The sequence below is a fragment of the Misgurnus anguillicaudatus genome, chromosome 13 (assembly GCF_027580225.2).
Source record: "Misgurnus anguillicaudatus chromosome 13, ASM2758022v2, whole genome shotgun sequence".
Lineage (NCBI taxonomy): Eukaryota > Metazoa > Chordata > Actinopteri > Cypriniformes > Cobitidae > Misgurnus > Misgurnus anguillicaudatus.
In genome coordinates this window covers 18,868,230-18,890,438 of record NC_073349.2, presented here as the reverse complement: position 1 = coordinate 18,890,438, position 22,209 = coordinate 18,868,230, and the positions used below count along the sequence as shown (strand labels likewise).

General features: G+C 39.6%; 1 protein-coding gene across 1 annotated transcript in view; it reads left to right on the top strand.

The window, feature by feature from the left end:
- lrp1ab (low density lipoprotein receptor-related protein 1Ab) overlaps positions 1-21,465 on the top strand; it is a 129,490-nt gene extending 108,025 nt beyond the window's left edge. The window contains exons 55-88 of the mRNA XM_073875312.1: positions 62-245; positions 373-458; positions 1,446-1,565; positions 1,747-1,934; positions 2,014-2,219; positions 2,442-2,630; positions 2,711-2,864; positions 4,038-4,132; positions 4,211-4,321; positions 4,562-4,681; positions 4,774-4,896; positions 4,985-5,110; positions 5,192-5,308; positions 5,935-6,041; positions 6,292-6,424; positions 7,178-7,300; positions 7,460-7,582; positions 7,672-7,803; positions 8,065-8,202; positions 8,410-8,529; positions 8,620-8,896; positions 9,833-10,018; positions 10,200-10,306; positions 10,394-10,513; positions 10,643-10,819; positions 10,908-11,048; positions 13,204-13,371; positions 13,591-13,756; positions 14,062-14,229; positions 14,313-14,417; positions 14,548-14,618; positions 14,709-14,802; positions 16,838-16,982; positions 19,892-21,465. Of these exons, the coding sequence (XP_073731413.1) occupies positions 62-245; positions 373-458; positions 1,446-1,565; positions 1,747-1,934; positions 2,014-2,219; positions 2,442-2,630; positions 2,711-2,864; positions 4,038-4,132; positions 4,211-4,321; positions 4,562-4,681; positions 4,774-4,896; positions 4,985-5,110; positions 5,192-5,308; positions 5,935-6,041; positions 6,292-6,424; positions 7,178-7,300; positions 7,460-7,582; positions 7,672-7,803; positions 8,065-8,202; positions 8,410-8,529; positions 8,620-8,896; positions 9,833-10,018; positions 10,200-10,306; positions 10,394-10,513; positions 10,643-10,819; positions 10,908-11,048; positions 13,204-13,371; positions 13,591-13,756; positions 14,062-14,229; positions 14,313-14,417; positions 14,548-14,618; positions 14,709-14,802; positions 16,838-16,982; positions 19,892-20,029 (4,758 nt within the window). The 3' untranslated portion in view covers positions 20,030-21,465. The remainder of the gene's footprint in view (positions 1-61; positions 246-372; positions 459-1,445; positions 1,566-1,746; positions 1,935-2,013; positions 2,220-2,441; positions 2,631-2,710; positions 2,865-4,037; positions 4,133-4,210; positions 4,322-4,561; positions 4,682-4,773; positions 4,897-4,984; positions 5,111-5,191; positions 5,309-5,934; positions 6,042-6,291; positions 6,425-7,177; positions 7,301-7,459; positions 7,583-7,671; positions 7,804-8,064; positions 8,203-8,409; positions 8,530-8,619; positions 8,897-9,832; positions 10,019-10,199; positions 10,307-10,393; positions 10,514-10,642; positions 10,820-10,907; positions 11,049-13,203; positions 13,372-13,590; positions 13,757-14,061; positions 14,230-14,312; positions 14,418-14,547; positions 14,619-14,708; positions 14,803-16,837; positions 16,983-19,891) is intronic.
- The last annotated feature ends 744 nt before the right edge of the window (positions 21,466-22,209 follow it).

Below are 22,209 nucleotides of genomic sequence, written 5' to 3'. Positions count from 1 at the left end.
ATAATCCATATGTGACTGTATGAGTGTCGGTGGAGACGTGACATGCCTGTCGCTCCCACAGTGCCGGTGTAATCCGGGATTCCGCCTGAAGAATGACGGAAAGACGTGTATGGATGTGGACGAATGCACTACTACGTACCCCTGTGCTCAGCGTTGCATCAACACACACGGTAGCTTCCACTGCCTCTGCGTCGAGGGCTTTGTGCCGCACCCTAGTGACCCCACCACCTGCAAATCCACTTCGGGTGAGTCTTTCCACTTAGATATGGCTAAACTTTAAAATAAGTGATTAAAAATGTCACCTTTGACGTAAATGACTGTTCAGTCATTTATGGTGAACATCTACATGTGCATATGTTGTTTAAATTTCGGAGGAGGAACCTTTCCTCATCTTTGCTAACCGATACTACCTGCGAAAACTCAATTTGGATGGGTCGAACTACACACTGATTAAACAGGTAAGGATCTTTAGCTTAAAGACCCCATGATATAGTTAGTAAATATATTTTAAGTTTGACCGTTGGTTCACACCAGCCGCGTTTGAGGCGACAAATTCGCGTCTACCGTGTCTAGTTTGCCGCTTGAACATTTTGAGTTTACTTGCTTCCTTCGCGCATGAAAGCCACGCGTGAAATTCTAGTCATCGAGACATTCACGTGGAAATTCGTGTCATGGGAGGGACTTCTGCTCGCTTTCTGCACTGCAAAAAATGATTTTCAAGAAAAAATGATGAGCAGAACGACCCTAAAAAAAGTCTAAAATTCTAAAAAGTGATTTTGTGCATAAAACAAGCAAAAAATCTGCCAATGGAGTAAGCAAAATTTTCTTCATTTTGTGTTTAAGAAAATGTTCAAGATTTTTTAGCTTACCCCATTGGCAGATTTATTTGCTTGTTTTATGCACTAAATTGATAAAAAATGATATTTTTGTTCTAAAAACTAGACTTATTTTCTTGGGTCGTTTTGCACATCAAGAAAAAGCATCTTAATTAAAGAATTTTTTGATATTTTTACCGAAAACAAGACAAAAATACTAAGATTTTTTCTTGAAAAGCATTTTTTGCAGTACGTAATCACTTCACTACTAAAGCAAGCTCCTGATTGGTTAACGCGGCGTGTTTTTCCGGCAAAGTAAAATTTTTTCAACTTGCACGTTTCCTGCGACAACGCTCAATTCGCGCGAACGAGGCGGAATCGCGTTTACAGCGATGCGCTAAATGCCTCATTTGCGCTCCGCGAGACCTCCAGATGCGCGTCAACGTGTCTTCACATTGACTTAACATTTGAAATCACTTGCGCTTGACGCTTCTACCGCGCCTGGTGTGAACACAGCATGAGTCAATTTGCTGTTTATGCAAGCATACAAAATTTAATATTTTTAGATGTGTACATTAGATATATACGTACAAAACTATAATTATTTTAATTGATGTGTATTTATGACAGGGGCTCAATAACGCAGTAGCTCTAGATTACCATTACGCAGAGCAGATGATCTACTGGACGGATGTGACCACACAGGGCAGCATGATCCGCCGCATGCACATCAACGGCAGTAATGTGCAGGTCTGTGATGTAGAAGATTTTGCATTTCCTGTGACATTTTCAAATATGTATCAAATAAACAATATTGCAAAATGTCTGTAACACAATATGCATACCATAATTTTGTTTTAAATCATGCAGCCCTAAAATACAGATTTCTAATTGGCTGATGGACATGTGTCTTTAATTTGCTACTGGATAGGTGCTCCACAGAACCTCTCTGAGTAACCCTGACGGTCTGGCCGTGGATTGGGTTGGGGGGAACCTTTACTGGTGCGATAAGGGCAGAGACACGATCGAGGTGTCCAAGCTGAACGGAGCCTACAGAAGCGTGCTGGTCAACAGCGGCCTGCGGGAGCCCAGAGCTGTGGCTGTGGATGTGAGGAATGGGTGAGACTCTTAGCTGGTGTCACTAATGTTTGTCTTTGAATGTTTGAGCTTGTCTCACTGTGGCGTTTTTTATCTCCAGGTATTTGTACTGGTCAGATTGGGGCGACGTGCCACATATCGGCCGTATCGGCATGGACGGCACAGACCGCCAAATCATCATTCAAGATAAGATCACGTGGCCCAACGGCCTGACGTTAGATTTCATTAATGACCGCATCTATTGGGCAGACGCGCGTGAGGACTACATCGCTTTCGCCAGCCTGGATGGATCCAATAGACACATCGGTTAGTGCAAACATGTACATATAATATGAACGCATGAAGTGATTTTTTTCTTCAGGGAAGCTTTAAGGAGGTGAAAAAAGGTGATGTCATTTACCCATATCTAATCCTGATGGATAATCTGTTTCACTCTGAAATAAATAATTGCCATGTGTGCATCAAAAGCATTAATCATTAACATGTGGATGTTTATTAAAAGTGGTACTTGTGATCTCTTCCTTAAAGTTCTAACCCATGACATACCTCACATCTTTGCCATGACCCTGTTTGAGGAGTACATCTACTGGACCGACTGGGAGACAAAGTCCATCAACAGAGCCCACAAAACCCTTGGGACCAACAAGACCATGTTGATCAGCACCTTACACAGACCTATGGACATACACATCTATCATCCATCCAGACAACCTGAGGGTAAAAAGACAGGCCGAACACAAACATGTTCCTTTTCTGTTTAATAACAGTTTTAAATGCTCAATCTTTTGTTATCACAGTGACCGGTCACCCCTGTCAGGATGATAACGGAGGGTGCAGTAACCTGTGTTTACTCTCACCTGGTGGAGGCTATAAGTGTGCCTGTCCTACCAACTTCTACCTGGCCGCTGATGGAAAACAATGTCTGTCCAACTGTACAGCCAGCCAGTTTGTGTCCTTGTTCAAAAGTGGTGTAGTCTAGTACACATAGATCTGGTATGCACTATTTCTTTGTAGTTGTAGGTACGTGCATTTTTTTTCATTTCGAACACTCCATAGGTCTGAAAAACCTTTGAAATCCTTGAAAGTTTGTGAATCTGGGGGAAAAAATTTCAAGGCCCTGGGAAGTTTTTGAAAAAAAACATACATAGATACAGGTCATTGAAAGTGCTTTAATCTATTTTATGCAAGAAGTTTACTGGGAAAAAAATCCATATTATTCTCTGTGTAGTGTAGGATAATATCATTAAAATTCTAGAGTTTTAAGCACACATGCTAAACTGTTCGCTTTAAATGCTTATATCTTCTGTATGCGAATGTTGATTCATACCAAATGGTTTTTTTGCATAGTTGTGTTTGACACATGAAAACGTCTCGGGTTACGTATGTAACTGTGGTTCCCTGAGAAGGGAACGAGACATTGCGTCTCCCTTGCCATACGTCCTGCGTCCCTGTAACGCCGTCTTTGGCAATATTTCAGATAGCGATATACTTCCTGGCTCCCGCGTCACCCTGTCTTTGTCGTTAAGCCTCACCATTGGTTGAATTTGATATACACATTCAGACGCACTTACCCCTGGAGGCGTCCCCAAAGTGTCACCGCAGTGACCCAGCGTGAGTTCCCTCTAAAGGGAATTGTAACAATGTATCTTAAAAGGTAACACGATGTAACCTTAATCTCACTTGAAATGTGTCCCCACATTTAGTCCTTGAATTTGAGGGTATTGTACCTGGAAAGTCCTTGAAAAGTCCTTGAATTTGAAGTTAACTAAGGTGTGGGAACCCTGAGCTTAGCAAAATCCATTGAATCTGATTAGACCATTAGCATCGCGCTAAAATATAACCAAAGCGTTTTAATATTTTTCTTATTTAAAACTTGACTCTTCTGTAGTTACATTGTGTACAAAGACTGACAGAAAAGTACAAGTTGCTATTTTCTAGGCCGATATGGCTAGGAACTGCACTCTCGTTCTGGTGTAATAATCAAGGACTTTGCTGCCGTAACATGGCTGCAGGAGGCGCAATGATATTACGCAGCAGCCGAAAATAGTCCCCTTGGTAACTTTCAGTCTTTTTTAGTTCATCCTAACTCAGTTTTTCCTCTCTCTCTCTCTAACTGTAGTTTGTCTGTAAGAACGATAAATGCATTCCCTTCTGGTGGAAGTGTGACACTGAGGACGACTGTGGAGATCGATCAGATGAACCTGCTGATTGTCCTGAGTATCAAAGTTTTTATAGAAGTGCACAGAAGTTTCTTATAAAGACTAAATTTTCCATGTGTTTTTGTATTTTAGCTGAGTTTAAATGCAGACCTGGCCAGTTTCAGTGCGGCACGGGGCTCTGTACAAACCCGGCTTACATCTGTGATGGAGACAATGATTGCCAAGACAATTCGGATGAAGCCAACTGTGGTATGATGTCAGATTTCTTTCACATAATGTGTTATTCATTCAATTTATTACTTTTGTGTCTTTTGTAAATTTCACATTACGATTTTATTTTCTGCTTTACCTCATTATTTAAATAATTTAAGTATGTTGGGTATTGCCTTGCTTGTGCTGAAAGATCTAAACACTTATTTGTTCTCTTAAATTTTTTTAAATAAATAATTAAATATTGTCTTAATTTTTATTTCATTTTCAAAATTTTAGATATCCACGTTTGCCTGCCCAGCCAGTTTAAGTGCTCTCATCCCAGTCGCTGTATCCCTGGAATCTTGCGCTGTAACGGTCAAAACAACTGCGGCCAGGGTGAAGATGAGAAGGACTGTCGTAAGTATCTACGCCTGTGTCTCTCCAAAATACTGTTAATATTTTGCTGTTGACTCTGCGGTCTGATTGGCTGTCATGTTGGTGTGTTGTAGCTGAGGTGACCTGCGCTCCCAACCAATTCCAGTGTGCCATCACTAAACGCTGCATACCGCGCGTGTGGGTCTGCGATAGAGACTACGACTGCGTGGACGGTTCAGATGAACCTGCCAACTGCAGTAAGAACCTGCGTAAAGATTCTTTAAAAAAAATGAATTATTCTCATGACGTTGGTCATGGTCATTAAAACCCTTGCTGTCTCTACAGCTCAGATGAAGTGTGGCGTGGACGAGTTTCGCTGTAAGGACTCGGGACGCTGCATCCCGTCTCGCTGGACGTGCGATGGAGAGGACGACTGTGGCGATGCCTCGGATGAGCCCAAAGAAGAGTGTGGTATGACTGTTCACCCTTCCTCTTCATTTAAGTTGAATCCTCATCAAAGCAAGTTCACGTTTTTGATTTTCTCTTTGCTAGACGAGAGAACGTGCGAGCCGTACCAGTTCCGCTGTAAGAATAACCGCTGTGTCCCTGGCCGCTGGCAGTGTGACTATGATAATGACTGTGGAGATAATTCGGACGAGGAGAAGTGTGGTATGTACCGATGGACTGAATCTAGTGGTTTATTATTACTATTATTTGTGATCATGTGTCTGTGCAAGGCATTGTGGGTCATTGCACTGGACTTTGTCATGGCTCATTCGCATTGCTCACTGCCTCATCTCACTTCATGTTGTCTTTATTCTTCATTTCACACTGACACATTGGCCTGACTCAGAGGTAGGTGTCTCCTCCCTCCAAACCATCTCCCAGCTTCCCCTCTCCTCCCTTTTCATCCTCCTCCTCACCCTGTTTACCTTTGAGTTCGCAATATAAGTGGCCTGCCCTGGAGTTACTGCCCCCTAGTGGACAAATATGTGCACACCTATAATAGAGAATGTTGTAAGCATTACACAATTAGTTATAAGTAAACGTTTGTTTGCTTTTTCATGGAAATTCATTGGCCAATGGGTGTAGGGTTTTTTCACTCCTAAAACTGATCTATCGGTGCAACCCTTGTTTTTACATTGAACCCTTTGCTTCCCTTTATGCTGTTACCTATTGTCATTGAAGTCACTATTAATGTGTTTGTTGGTATGTATATCATTCTTTAAATTAAATTGTCGTCTCTCTCTCTCTCTCTCTCTCTCTCTCTCTCTCTCTCTCTCTCTCTCTCTCAGTGCCCCGTAAGTGCTCCGAGAGTGAATTTTCCTGCAATAATGGACGTTGTATTGCTGGAAGGTGGAAGTGTGATGGAGATCATGACTGTTCAGATGGATCTGATGAGGTACTGTTGGCGTTCCCCTGCTCCATCTCTTATGTATAATGCCACATTGGTTTTCGACATGCTTAATGATGAACAGTTTATTGAAGGCTTAAAGCAATAGATAACCTAAAAATTGAGGTTCATTCAGTTACTATCAACTCAGTGCTATCAAATGGATTCAATAACATTGGAATATGCACTGCTTTTAAGACATTCTGGTTAGTATATGCACCATACTGTATGCTAAACTGTATGTATGTGCGTGTTTTAGCATGACTGTGAACTGAAATGTGATGAGGATCAGTTCCAGTGTAAGAACGGTCACTGCATCTCTCTGCGCTGGCGCTGTGACGCTGATGCTGACTGCATCGATGGCAGTGATGAAGAAGGCTGTGATATTTCTGGTAAGCTTACATGTCTGCGTTTGTTACGTACATGTGCTTCTTTCTGAAATACGGTTGGCTTGTATGGCAAGCCGTTTTGACTTTTATTCATTCTCGGAATATAAAATCTTGATATCAACAATTCAGTTTTCACTAGTTAAATGTTTATTCTTGATAACAGGAATTAGATTTCTAGAAGTAAAATTACTATTTTTGATATCAAAATTAAATTAAGCTCGAATTCTTGATATCAACAATTGCATTTTCATTAGTTAAATGTCACCATAGGCCACCATTCAGATTCAGTTGTTGATATTAAGAATTTTTTTCCTGATATCTAATACAATTCTTACTAGTAAAAACCTTTATTTTTGATATCATTAATTACATTGTTACTAGTGAAAATGTTAATTTCTGTTAGGGCTGCATGATATTGAGAAGATATGCGATTCTGCTGTACTACAGTATTTCTTATGGTATATGATTTCCCTAGAGAAATTTTATTTTTATTAGCTATTTTTAAATCATTTAGAAATATTGTTATCATACTGAAATAAACAGCTGTAATACATATTCTTCTGATGTAATTAGATTTAATTCAGGCTAAAAAACTATTTCAGACGTACCGTTCTTTTTAGGCACAAGTTTGTCACTGTTGTTTTCCTCTCTCATCTCTACTTCTGTCATATTTATTTCTGTCATAAACGGCTTGCCATATTGGCTGCTTCTTGTAATAGTAAAAGAGATCTCGCGTTATTTCTCCTCTCGTCCCAGTGGTGCGACACTGCCCCCATCATGAGTTCCAGTGTAATAACACTCTGTGTAAGCCGCTGTCTTGGAAATGTGATGGAGAAGACGACTGTGGAGATAACTCGGATGAGAACCCTGAAGAGTGCAGCAATGACACGTGACATTTTTGTTGACTTGTCCATGGTGCTGTGATGTATTAAAGACGGCCCATAAAAAATTTGTCTTGAAACAATTTTTTTTTAGTAATTTCTGAATTCTAGAAACAGACACATACCTCACACTCATACATTTCTTTCTGTAATTCAGGAAACTTCACATGCCCACCCACTAGAAATTTCCGTTGTCAAAATAACCGCGTGTGTATCCCGAGTGGAAAGCGCTGTGATGGCGTGGACAACTGCGGGGATAATTCGGATGAAAGCAACTGTGGTGAGCCTTCTGCTTTGAAAAGCTACAGTGACTTTGTATAACAGTAAGCGAGCAATAGTTTTCATGACTCATGTGATATGTTTATACAGAACACCACACGACCACGTGCGAAAAAGACCAGTTCCAGTGCAACAATGGCAAATGCATCAGCTCCAGCCTGCGTTGCAACTTCTTTAATGACTGTGAGGATTACGGTTCAGATGAAATTGGCTGCAAGACAGGTAAGATTCCGGCACATTTGGGCTGCACGATATCGAAGGAGGAAAATGGAATAATGCATTGCCCCTAAACCTTTGACTATACATAACTTTTTAAAGTATTAACATCATTTAGTTATTGCAAACCATAGTGCGATATTCCGATTTTGTCCGACAATGCATGTATTATGCTATGTATAATGCAGTGTTATGCTTAGCTCCTCTCTCTGCACTTTAAAATATTTTTTGAATTGACATTTGTTGTGCTTGTATTTGTGTGTGTAGAGACCATGCTGAATGACTGTAAGAGTAATAAATCACTATGTGGAGATGGCGATGAAGCTCACTGTGTAGTCAATGGCACAGACACATTCTGCTCCTGCAAACAAGGCTTCCAGAGAGTCAGACACAACATCTGTGAAGGTATAACACACCATCTGCTATCCTTTAAAGGATTTAAAGAGACAGCTTTTGCTTTATTTATTTGTGAGAGACTGATTTGCTGTATGCAATGTCCATATTACATTTACATGGCATTGCAAGGTTACAAGGACTTATTGATAAATACCTTGAGTGCACTAAGTAGTAAGTGCAAACATGTAAACATAAATGGTCATGTTCTTGTTTCAGATAAGAACGAGTGCAAACAGTTCGGCATGTGTTCTCATATCTGTAACAACACCAAGGGCTCCTACAAGTGCAGTTGCCACAAGTACTTTACCAGGATTAACACCACATGCAAAGCTGACAGTACGTACTGTTTCTACTTTTTAAATCGCATTTCTTAAGCTGGACTCCAAGATCAACTATCTTTATTATCTTTCTGATTTCTATCTACAGGTTTAAACATCAACAAGCAAGTCATCTACATCGCAGACGACAATGAGATCCGCAGTCTGACGGGAATGCCGAACTGGTTTTACGAGCAAACCTTCCAGGGTGATGCCAACGTACGCATCGACGCCATGGATCTCCACGTCAAGACCAATCGCATTTTCTGGACCAACTGGCACACCTCCAACATCTCCTGCTTCCAGCTGCCCTCTCCCTCCTCGCCGTCAGGCCCCACTTCAAACTCGCACCGCAACACAAGGCAAAGCGAGGGCAGCGTCACCAATCTGGATGTAAGTCCAATACAACCAATATTAAAGGGATAGTTCACCCAAAAATGAAAATAATGTCATTAATGCCTCACCCTCATGTCGTTCCGAGCTCGTAAGATCTCCGTTCATCTTCGGAACACAGTTTAAGATGTTTTATATTTAGTCCGAGAGCTTGTTGACCCTCCATTGAAAATCCATGCACGGTACACCGTCCATGTCCAGAAAGGCAACAAAAACATCATCAAAGCAGTCCATGTGACATCAGTGAGTATGTGCTGAAGCATCGAAAAAACATTTTGGTGCAAAAATAACAAAAATTACGACTTTACTCGGCATTGTCTTCTCTTCCGCGTCTATTGGGAAGCGCATCGCGAGACTAAAGTCACGTGACTGCCGTGATGTGTATGACATGCGACACGGCTGACGTGTTATCTGGTGCGCCCCAGCTTTTTTTTTTGTGCGCCCGGGCTTCGTTTACAGTCTGATAGAGACACACGCTGTAAGTTTGAAAAAAAAAATTCACAAACATGTCTGAGGATAACACGTCATCCGCGTCACTGCAGTCACATGACTTTAGTCTCGCGCATGCGCTGCACAACAGACGCGGAAGAGAAGACAATGTCGAAAAAGTCGTAATTTTTGTTATTTTTGGACCAAAATGTATTTTCGATGCTTCAACACATTCTAACAGACCCACTGATGTTACATGGACTACTTTGATGATGTTTTTATTACCTTTCTGGACATGGACAGTATACCGTACGTAGATTTTCTATGAAGGGTCAACAACCTATCGGACTACATATAAAACATCTTAAACTGTGTTCCGAAGATGAACGGAGGTCTTACGAGTTTGATGACATTAATGACATTATTTTCATGTTTGGGTGAACTATCCCTTTAAACTTCAAACGTGATGTGATCCCTCTTCTAAATGGTCTAAATTGGCCTCTGGATATTCCCGGTTTGAAGATGCCAAGGGGAATCGCAGTGGACTGGGTGGCCGGTAACCTCTACTGGACTGATTCGGGGCGTGATGTCATCGAAGTTGCACAGATTTCGGGCCAGCACAGGAAGACGCTGATATCTGGGATGATCGATGAGCCTTATGCTATAGTAGTGGATCCACAGAGGGGGTACGTACTTATGTGTGATGTATATAATGTAGCAGTTTTTCATGAGTATTGTAGCTATTAGTTGTATTATCTGTAAAGTATATTAAGCTATGATGGATGTACTAATAACCTGGAATTGTACTTAAAGCTGTTCTGTGAATTTTATTTTAGTTTTGTTAATGATAGCTGCTTTATATTACAGGACCATGTACTGGTCCGACTGGGGGAATCATCCAAAAATTGAAACTGCAGCCATGGACGGAACTCTCAGACAAATTCTCATCCATGAGAACATTCAGTGGCCTACAGGTCAGACCTTTACTACATAAGATAAAAAAACTTGATTGTTTTTAAGGTGAAATAAAAGTATTAAATGATGTGTCTGGGGTGAGACAGGTCTTGCAGTGGACTACTTCAATGAACGCTTATACTGGGCAGACGCCAAGCTCTCGATCATCGGCAGTGTGCGTCTGGATGGCTCTGATCCTGTTGTGGCTGTATCCAACATCAAAAACAGTTTAGTGACATTTCTGTGTTATGCATAAATAAAACAATATTTGGGAAAAGGTACCCTGTTACCCATGTTTTACAAGCCTAGTTATCTGTGTTATGTAAATCTCTTGTGCATTTCTTCTTTTTCTTACAATCTTCTCCACCCATTTAGCATTGATTTATTTGAGGATTACATTTATGGAGTCACGTACACCAATAATTTGGTCTTCCGTGTTAACAAGTTTGGCAGAGGACAGGCAGAGAACCTGACGACGGGCATTAACCACGCTACTGACATAGTTCTCTACCATCGCTATAAACAACCTGAGAGTAAGCATGTTTGGTCTGGAAGGGATGTTATTTTGAAGTGAATATCAATTAAGAGTTTCATAGCCTAATCTGTTTGTTTTGTTTACAGTGACTAACCCATGTGACAGAAAGAAATGTGAATGGTTGTGCCTGCTCAGTCCCAGCGGTCCGGTCTGCACATGTCCTAATGGCTACACCCCTGACAACGGCACCTGTGTGGAAGTAACACCACCGACCCAATCCCCCTCCTGTAAGATCACCACAGCGCAATTTTTAGCCTTTCATTGATAAAACTAAAGCAGACGATCTCCGTGTAGTTTCATTTTGCCAGCTTGTGAAAGTTGCGCAATCTTATTTCATCAAATGCGCTGAAATATCAGAGAAAGCACGTTTATTCAGGCGATCTTCTGACCAGCCGACCAGCTTGGTTAAAAGCACGGAAGCAAAAATGCAAACGAACGCTGGTTAATAAGGTTTCATTTCCTTTAATATAAGTTAGTTTGTATTTGTTTAATTTTTGTTGAGTTTCATAAAAAAAGTAATGAACCACAAGCATCTGTTTTAAAGTAAGGGGGAGATCCAGGTTTTTATTACTGTAACAATGCATGTATATCACCACTTTCATATCATAATGGCTTATTAATTTTGTTATAACAAATCATCTGAATATTCATCAAGGTCTAAAGCTAAAAATTAAAATTAGTTTATTAATCTGTGGCAAAATTCTCAGCACATCCCTGAAGACTTAATTTATTTTGTTAATTAACATTTAAAGATGTTTTACTATTTAAAAGCTGCACAAACTTTTTTAATTTAAGGCTTAAAATATCTAAATAAATAAAATATATTAGTAAAACTTTGTAGTACACTCAAAAAGTACAGTTCTACACATGAATACCCTAATTTAGTGCCTTATTTAGCTATAATAGGTGAAAACATCTAATTAAGTAAATATTTATATTTTATCCGATTAGTCGATTAATCGAAAAATAATCGCCCGATTAATCGATTATGAAAATAATAGTTAGTTACAGCCCTAATATCAGTGGTGTATAAAGACCCTACCAAATGAACTGTATTGTTTTTTATTATCTTAGCATGAGCAGATTTTATCTACATGCCCCACGGGTCCCCTTACATGGATGTTGCCATTTCACGCCATCTTGTTTCTTCAGTAGCCCTAAACGTACAAACTGTCCTATAGAGCGCGCTTTGTTAGTACGTTGTCTCAGACGATGATGTGTTTGTCATGTGGTGGCTACCGTAGCTTCTCTATGCGTTTCGAAAGGGAGGGGTGAGCTGTGCACTGAGCTGTTGGTTGCAATTCACAGTTTCACCAATAGTTGCCGCTAAAAGTCCCACATTGCACCTTTAAAGTGCAGTCAGTCTATGCATTTTATTTTCAGTATATACTTTGTGAACACTATGCTCTCCTAGTTGTTCTACAATTGACCTAATAAAAATAATATTATGAATATTAGTACATTTTTGAGGTAAACATCCCACATGAAGATATACTGTAGTATACATATATTATTTTTATACTATAATACTATGGTATACTTACAGTATTTATACTGTAGTGTAATATAATGATTACTACACTTGTTAATGAATGCTATAGTATTTTGTTGTTTTTAAAGGGGTCATATTATAAGATATTTTTAAGATGTAAAATAAATTTTCTTTGCTGTCCCCAGAGTGTGTATGTGAAGTTTAAGCTCAAAATACCATATAGATAATTTATAATAGCATGTTAAAATCGCAAATTTGTAGGCCTGAGCAAAAGTGTGCTGTTTTGGGTGTGTCCTTTAAAATGCAAATGAGCTGATGAAATGCAAACACTGATCACCATGATAGTGGTTTGTTGTAATTGAAACTCAATTGTGCTTTCAAGTCCTTCTTTTCTCCCTCTTTTTCTCTGCACTAAATGGCAGTGCCGTGGTTGGTTAGTGCAGATAAAGGGGCAGTATTGTTGTAATTCACCTTGCTACCTACCTCACAAAACAGGCAAAATCTGAACGACCCATTCTTTCACATGCTTGCAGAAAATGGCTTACTCAAATTAAGTTACTGGGTTGATCTTTATCACATTTTCTAGGTTGATAGAAGCACTGGGGACCCAATTATAGCACTTAAACATGAAAAAAATCTAATTTTCACAATATGACCCCTTTAATATAGTGAATTGATAAAGACTAGTATATAATGCAGTATAGTTTTAGATTTACTATAGAAAGGTTAAAAGCCTGTTGATGCATTTGGTTCAGTACTTTGTGAGCACACATTACTAAACCATTCAGTGAGTTAGTGAATGTGGACGACTGTGATTTTCTCAACATTATTATGAAATAAATTTTGAGATTTTCATCCTCACTAATATCTCAAATGCGTTTTTTCTTTAGCACCCACCTGTAACATACAGTGTCAGAATGGAGGCACCTGTAAACTCAACTCATGGAATCAACCCAAATGTCACTGTCCTACCAGTTACAAAGGTGATCGCTGCGAGATAAACCAGTGCAGAGATTACTGTCTGAACGGAGGAACCTGCTCACCATCACATCTCACAGGTACACATACACACACACATCTATATATAAACAAACACTACTGTAGATTAGCAAATATATTTGAATGTATTACTTTATATATCCCATTCCATTTTACTAGTTTGTCAACTTCTTACATGCAGAGTTTGGTGGTAATTTTCATGTCATAAATATACCTTTTTGTTTAGTCTTGCTTTGGCTTAAAAACTAACAATGATTTTCTTTTCTCTCTGTCTTCAGGCGCTCCTACCTGTCGCTGTCAACCCGGCTTTACTGGGCCACAATGTAACCTGCAAACGTGTAAAAACATCTGCCAGAACGGAGGCAGCTGCACCGTCAACCAAGGCAACCAGCCCACCTGCCACTGCCCTGAGGGCTTCCTGGGTGACCAATGCCAGTACAGTGAGTTTCAATCCTCAAAATTAAAGAAACGGCATCATATAATTTAACTCCTTCTGAAAGGTCCTAGTTTGGAAGGTGTTCATTACGACAATATGCATCTTTTTATTTATTGAGACGTTTTTTAGCACAACATATTGCAATGAAATAAACAGCGACTAATGCATTTTTCATTCTCATTCCACCAAAGGGAATAATGGGGTGACTTTCTCCATTAAAAGCACACATAATGTATCCAAATACAAAATACAGTCGAACATGCTGACGTAGCTTGAACGGACACAAACGCCGTATTTCTGTGTTTGACAGTGAATGTAAAGACTTCTGTAAGAATGAAGGTGTTTGCATGCAGACGAGCACCGGCACTAAACTTTGCCGCTGTCCCAACACGTTTTTCGGCGCGCAGTGCGAGCAGAACATGTGTGAATACTGCGGTGAGGGCAAATGCGAACAGCAGCGCAATGGAGACACTAAGTGCCGGTACGTATCAGCATGCTGAATGTGAATCTTTTTTTTTTGTTTTTGAGGATGTGTATTTATTTCGGTCCTTCTTTCTTTTGTAGATGTGCTGATAACGGAGAGCAGCAGCCCTCTTGCTTCACCTGTCAGGACTTCTGCATCGAGGGCCAGTGCACTATAGACCCCAGTACTCAGCGACCACAATGCAGGTAAAATACACATTTGCTGAAGCTCAACTTCAAGTTCACTGGTAAACTTTTAAACCCCACAACAGCAAAAATGATGTGTTTTTGGCCAGTTGTGAACCGGTGTATTTACAGTATTTGTTCTGCTCTGTAGATGTCATGAAGGCTGGGAAGGTTTTCGTTGTAGGATCAGTGTCGCCCCGACTCAGAACCCAAGCTCTGGAAGTAAGTGCTAATAAATGTATATACACTTTACTTTCTCTTGGTTTCTTTCATCTTATGCTAAAATAATCCACATGTCTTGTTTGTGTGTAGGTACAGCGTCTGTGGTTATCCCAGTGATGTTGCTGCTTTTACTAGCACTGTTAGTTGTTGCTGCCATCTTGTGGTATAAGAAGAGAATGAGCGGGTAAGTACATGCAGCATCTCTGTCTGCAGTGGGAGTCAAGACTTTTTATGGCTTAGTTACACACAAACACACACTCCAGCTATAGACATATTTTGTGCATTTATCAGACGGTTCTTCCTGTCATTTCCCCTATTTGCTTTGAGAGCAGGGCTTTTCAAAATGGACCCCAGGGGACTACCGATGGAGTGTGGTCTTCAATTCATAGGCATTCAGAGGGTTAATTAAATAATTTACTATAAATTACACAAATGTGCTGTATTATTAAAAGGAATATTTACATATAGGGGCCATGTAATGATTTCGAAATATTTGAATGATTTATGATATATGATTTAAATAAAAATGTTTTTGTTTATTACTATAAAACAGTTCTGAAGTATATAAGTTGAACATAAATTGCAATATAAACAGTTCGTATATTAAGCATATACTTTTAATAAAGCATAACATTTATAAGGGGGTCCTTGGGGATTTTTCTTCCCTAGCCCCAAAAAGTTTGAGAACCCCTGCTTTAGAGCAGTAGGGGTCTTCAACCATTTTTATACTTAGTAATACATTTAAATGTCGGAAGACCAGCAAAACATTTAAAAAAGTTAATCCCTACTTCACTTAAAGGAAAACACCACACTTTTTAAATATTTGACTATGTTCTTACCTCAACTTAGACAAATTAATACATACCTATCTTTTTTTCAAAGCGTGCACTTAATTTTTGTACAGCGCGTTGTGAATATGTTGGCATTTAGCCTAGCCCCATTCATTCCTTAGGATCCAAACGGGGTTGAATTTGGAGGCCACCGAGCACTCCCATGTTTTCCCTATTTGAGAGCATTACATGAGTAGTTACACGAGTAAGTATGGTGGCACAAAATAAAACGTGGCGATTTTTTAAGCGGATAAAAAATGAGAACTATATTGTATGGCGGATGAGCACTTAGTTTGCAGCACTTCGACCTCGGCGTGCAGTAACATCATCACTCCTGACTACTCCCCCTCTTGCTCAAACTTCTGCCAATATTACTGCGCTCGAGTTAAATATTACCATACTTACTCGTGTAACTACTCATGTAAACATGGAAGTGTTTGGTGGCTTCTGGGTTTATCCCTGTTTGGATCCTTGGGAGTGGGTGGGGCTGGGCTAGGTGCTGACACATTCACAGAGCGCTGTACAGGGATTAACTGCATGCACTGAATAGAGATGGGTATGTGTGGGTTTGTCTGACTTGAGGTGGGAACATGGTGAAATGTTAAAAATGGTGGTGTTTTCCTTTAGGCTTTGGTTGAAGTTAAAAGAATAGTTTTGTGAAAGACATACCTCCTGCAGTACCACACAGATCCTCTAGGGGTCTCAGTCCACTGTTGAAGACCCCTGCCAAAAAACTAGCTCACACCCTCCTTTAATTTTACCTTCTCTTCTTTCTCTCTGGTGTTAAAACTGGATCTTTCTGTCTCTCAGGTCTGTGAGGCAGGGCAAGCCCAGCTCCAGATGTTCGCGGTAACTGTCTCTTTAACAGCAGGGTCCCATTCTAGTCCATCATCTCCTCCCTCTCTCATCATCATCCTCATTCTCTACTTCTCTTTCTCCTGGCTTATCCTGTGCTGTCGTGATTTTTACCAGTTCAACACAGGGATCTATTGACAGACAGCTAAAATAGATCAGCTGGTTGGTGCGAGAAGCAGCACTGGTTCACTTCCCCCCCCTCTCCTTCTCCACGCACCATCCCGTAGACTTGTTTCTATCCGTTTGTCCGTGAGAGCAGTGTCGCTGTGCTTTGAAGTGTTTGGCTCCTCATTGGACCATGTCTTGTGGATATCCAGCTTTCTCTAAGACCCCGCAGAGTTGCTCACTCTGGAAAGCAAATGGATGGTTCCTCAAAGCGTCATGGTTCCTTGTTATGTGTGTTTAGGAGAGACCCTGGTGGATGTTAGCTGTGTCTCCGTGTTTGTGAGCTTGATGGTTCGGCCTGCAGAGCTGTGTTGCAGAACGACTCGGATGATGATGTAAAATCTCACTGGTGTTTGTTTGTGTCCACAGTGCTAAGGGATTTCAGCATCAGAGGATGACCAACGGGGCCATGAACGTTGAGATCGGGAACCCGGCGTACAAGATTTATGAAGGAGAGCCTGACGATGATGCAGGGGAGCTGTTGGACTCTGAATTCAGTCTAGATCCTGATAAGGTAAAACCCTAAAATGATTTTTTTCATTTAAACTTTGATGCTCATAATCTCAGAATTGTATTGAGACTTTACCCTGGATTTCCACAAGTCATGGAATTTCTGGAATTTCATAGCCTGGCTAACAACAGACCAGTCTCATAGAAACATGGTCTGGGAACCACATGCTAATTTTCTTGTATTTGAGGCGTGGTTTACAAATGCCCAGGGACGTTTATTGGGCGCTACGAATGTCTATCAAATGCGTTTATACGTAGCTCATAGCCAATCGTTTCAATTATACCAGATGACGTATGTAGAGCGACAACAATTCAAACGTAAATGACTTTTATCGGTTCGTGTGCGAACAGCTGAAAGCTATGCAAGTAAACTGGTAGCTGTATATTGATATTGAAAAGCAACACAATTTAGTGGCACTGTGACAACCACAGTACAGAAATAATGACAAATATGATATTAATAAATACCACTTACCATTTATAAGTTAAATGGACTTCGTCGACGACGATGCCTAGCAGGTTGGTCCTATACAACTCCGTCATGTCTTGCCATATCCAAACATCCTTCTTGGATATGAAATTGTTTAATGCCAAAGTTGCTCTTTTAAAAAAAAACTGGCATTCAAAACACTATCTAAGGCTGTATTGAAAAGTAACTTCGCATCTGCTGCTGTGTTGGATAAACAAAACTGCTTCTGTGTGTCGCATAGACGTCGTCATCGTCTTGCTGCCCCCTCCCCATTCTGTGATTGGTTCCCTATTTCACGGGGAAAATTGGTTCATGGTTTCCATGCTAGACTTGCAGCGTGAATAAATTTGCGCGCAAGGCAGCATGGGGAAACCCAGACTAGGATTATCATGGAATTTTATGTCTTTTCCAGACATTGAAAGTCAGGGATATTTTTTGTTTGCTTTAAATTTTAGTTTCCATTTATCAAATTGTAATCTGCTTCTTGACTTGTGATGTAAGGAATACCACTTCCATGTCCAAGCCTCCGCCGACAACCTTTTTAATAGCTATTTATTGGCATGGTTTATTCATTTCATGCATTTAAGTTAAATTTTTATAAACTCAAAGTGTACACAAAATTATCCAGGCTTACGGCATACCGGACATAGGTCATGGAAATTCAGCTTTTAAGTTTGTAAGTCATGGAAAAGTCAGGAGATTTGACAGACTTATGCTACGTTCACACTAGCCGCGGTAGAGGCGTCAAGCGTGAGTGATTTTAATGTTAAGTCAATGTAAAGATGCGCTTACATTGGGTCTGGAGGTTTTGCGGCACGAATTGACGCTCGAATTGAGCGCTGACGCAGAAAACGCAAGAGTTAAAAAAAAATCTGAACTTTGGTGGAAAATCACGCTGCGTTAACCAATCAGGTTCCTGATGAGCAAAACGACTAGGGCTGTCCTCGACTAAGGATTTACATATTCGAATCAGAATTTGTCGAATCTTTTCATATTCGACCGATAGTCGAATCATCTATGTGTGTGTGTGCATGGGTTGCGAGGGGGTCAGACCAGGTACAAATTGATAACTTTTATTTTCTTTCACAAGCAGCACACATAAACAACTTTCTGATAAAGTGACCAAAGCGATGAACGAAGACAAAACTGACGATGCATTTATATATTTTTAAGGTAAAATGTAAGGCAACATTTGTTTAATTATTCCTCATAACATTTTAAAGCCACGATCTACAGAACATCACACAAAAAAACATTTTGATAACTAAACCTAAAAATATAACAAAGGTGATCCTGCCTTGGAAACCTCGGCTAATTCAGTGTTTTTATTTAGTTTGGAGATTTAGTGCGTCAAAGCAGTCATGACCAAAAAAAAAAACGACAAATGAGAAATGACAAATAATTTGTGATTGTTACTGCAAATTATAAAAACTATAAGCTTTATATACAATTCATAAAAACACTGAAATTAATGATTTTATAGACACTACGCGTTATTATTTAGCACAGAAATACCTGCTTGCTTTCACTTTGATCATCTCCATTCGCTTTAGATACAGAAACAACTGATGATATTATTTATTTCAGGAATCTCTTTTCTATCATTTGAAAGTGAACACCGACTATAATATTAAGTCACAAGACAGACAATCGTGTCAAATATAGGTTTGGTGCAGATATTTTCCGTTTCATCATGGAAATTTAAAGAAACGGCTTACCTGTTTTGTAGTTTAACTTTTGACAAGATAACCACTATGTTTTAAATACATTTAAAAAACGTATACCCGTCGAAAACAGTTTAGCTTGATGAGCAAAACGACCCAAGAAAATAAGTCTAGTTTTTAGACAACAAATATTAAATTTAAGTGATTTTGTGCATAAAACAAGCAAAAAAATCTGCCAATGGGGTAAGCAAAAAATCTTGAACATTTTTCTTAAACACTAGATTCAAGAAAAATTTGCTTACCCCATTGGCAGATTTTTTGCTTGTTTTGTGCACAAAGTCACTTGAGTTTAATATTTTTTGTCTAAAAACTAACTTATTTTTTGGGTCGTTTTGCTCATCAAGAAAAAGCATCTTAATTTAATCAAATGTTAAATATTTTTACTTAAAACACGACAAAAATACTAAGTTTTTTCTTGTAAATCATTTTTTGCAGTGTAGTAGTAGTGATGTGATTACAGGAAGCGAGCAGAGTCGCAGAAGCCCGTCTAATGACGCAAATTTCAGCTTGAATGTCTCGAATGACTAGAATTTAATGCGCGGCTTTCACGCCCGAATGAAGTGAGTAAACTCAAAATGTTCAAGCGTCCAACTACGTGCGAAAAGCTCGTTTTTGCCGCCTCTACCGCCTTTGGTGTGAATCCAGCATTAGAGTTGGAACCAGATAGGATAGGGTCACAAATGATAAGTCACTGATTGACGGTGTCTCTCTCTCCCACAGCCCACAAACTTCACTAACCCCGTGTACGCCACACTATACATGGGCGCCCATAACAGCCGCAATTCTCTGGCCAGCACAGATGAGAAGAAAGAGCTGCTGTCCGGAGGGGACGAGGACATGAGCGACCCGCTGGCGTAAAGCAGCCGGATGCCCACTCGCCCGCAAGCAGACCCTTATGCCTTTACACGTCAGAGGAAGAGCCACACAAGAAAAGGAACACTGTACAAATGTAAAAAAGAAAAGAAAAATGAAGGACAATTTTTGTATGTGATCGCAGTATTATATTTTATTCTTCAAGAAATCCTTCTGGTCAAGCATTTTCTACACGTATATTTTCTTTCTTTTCGTAAAAAGAAAAGTTTCTTAAAACATTCACTCGCCTAGTTTCCCCCGATTTAGCCACTACCTCTGTGCTCAACCGGTTGCCAACAACAATTTGGGAAAATTTTCAGTTTGGTTGTTTTAAGTTTATTTTTGTATGAATTGTATAGAGATCAATGACGTTTCTTTTGGCGAAAAGCAAAATTGCCACGTGTTTGTTGTTTTGAAAAGGGAGGGGAATGATGTCGATTCAGTCTATGGGGCTGAGAAATAATATGCCGCAGGAGGTGTGCGTGTGAATGCGAGTGTGTGCATACATATGCGCTTTTATTTCTATACTGTTATCTCAGAGAACAATGCTTACAATGATTGTCTTACGCCTTGCACAGATTGATTTTATATATATTTACATATATAATTAACAAAGTGTCTTGACGAATATACCCAGGAATACAAGCAGACACCCGTACCAATTGCAGTATGTAACTGTGTTTTAGCTTTTGTTTTTAAGCGAATGAAAAGATGCAAAAAGTGACAGCGTGATGTCATGAATGAATCGACGGTTGAATGAACGAATGAGATGTGATAACATTCCAGAACTGTTTCCAGGGTGTGTATCAGTGGCCTTGGTGTGTATGCAAGCAATCACGTGTCAGCGAGCGAGCAAAGATGACTTGGGTGAGATGGATTGATGTAGAGCAGGCCTCATATGACTTGTTGTCTTCCAGAAGGCCAGAAACAACCAGAAGCAGCACGTAGGTCATTGTTGATGTGGCTTGGAGAGAAATGTTTCATACCACTTCGGTGGGAGCCGTACGTCACTTTTAGTTCAAATAGTTTCGTGTCTAATGGACTTTTATGCTAAATGTAAGTGAGGTTCACGTGGATCCAGTAATAACTCACTGCCTTGCTGCTATGATTTCCATTCTCATCTGCCTGACCTGTAGAGAGACTCAGCTGAACTTCCACACTGCTTCTAATGGAGGTAACCTGCCATAGACTGTTGTGTCATAGGCTAATGCATGGATCCAACGCCACACCAAGTGATACGTGTTAACAGTATTCATCAGAGCATCTGGACTTAACATATTAAGTGTCTGCTCTGTTTACGATCAAATGTAATTTTTAGTACTTTTTGTTTTTACCATCACGGATGACTAGTTTCACACAACCCTACAACCGTTTCTGTAGTTTTGTTTTTATTATTTTTTTATATGCAAAATAATTAAACTGCTTTTTATAGTAGAAATGCATGGTGGCGCTGTCTTTTTTTTTGGGGGGGGCAAAAGAGTGATGTTTGTGAGTGATGTTTGTTTTATTTCCAACTTCACAAATTCATGAAGAATTCGCAGAAAATATCAGCTAAACTATGAAATACAATAATGTGGACAGATATATATATCTATATATATAAGTGGTTTATGGGTTGATGCTCAGCTGTAACTTAGACATTGGTAGTGGTTAAAAGCTCAACCTAGTTAGTTTCCCATCAAGAACTGTGTAAGTCAGGTCATGCACAAAATGGTCCGAAGTCGAAGGCTTATACTGTAGCTCACAGTTATGTTGTTGGTCCCACTGTATCAAAAGTAACTAACAATTACAGTAACACTTCACAGTAAGGTTGTATTTGTTAACAATTAGTTAATGCATTAGCTAACATAACAATGAACAATAATTTACAGCATTTATTAAACTTAGTTAAAGCGGACATTTTATAAGATGTCAAATAAATCTTTGGGGTCCCCAGAGTACGTAATGTGAAGTTTTAGCTCAAAATATTATATAGATAATTTATTATAACATGTTAAAATTGCCACTTTGTAGGTGTGAGCAAAAATGTGCAGTTTGGGTGTGTCCTTTAAAATGCAAATGAGCTGATGAAATGTAAACACTGATCATAATTATTTTTTTATTGAAACTCAATTGTGCTGTCAATTATTATTATTCTCTCTCTTTCTATCTGCACTAAATGGCAGTGCTGTGGTTGGATAGTGCAG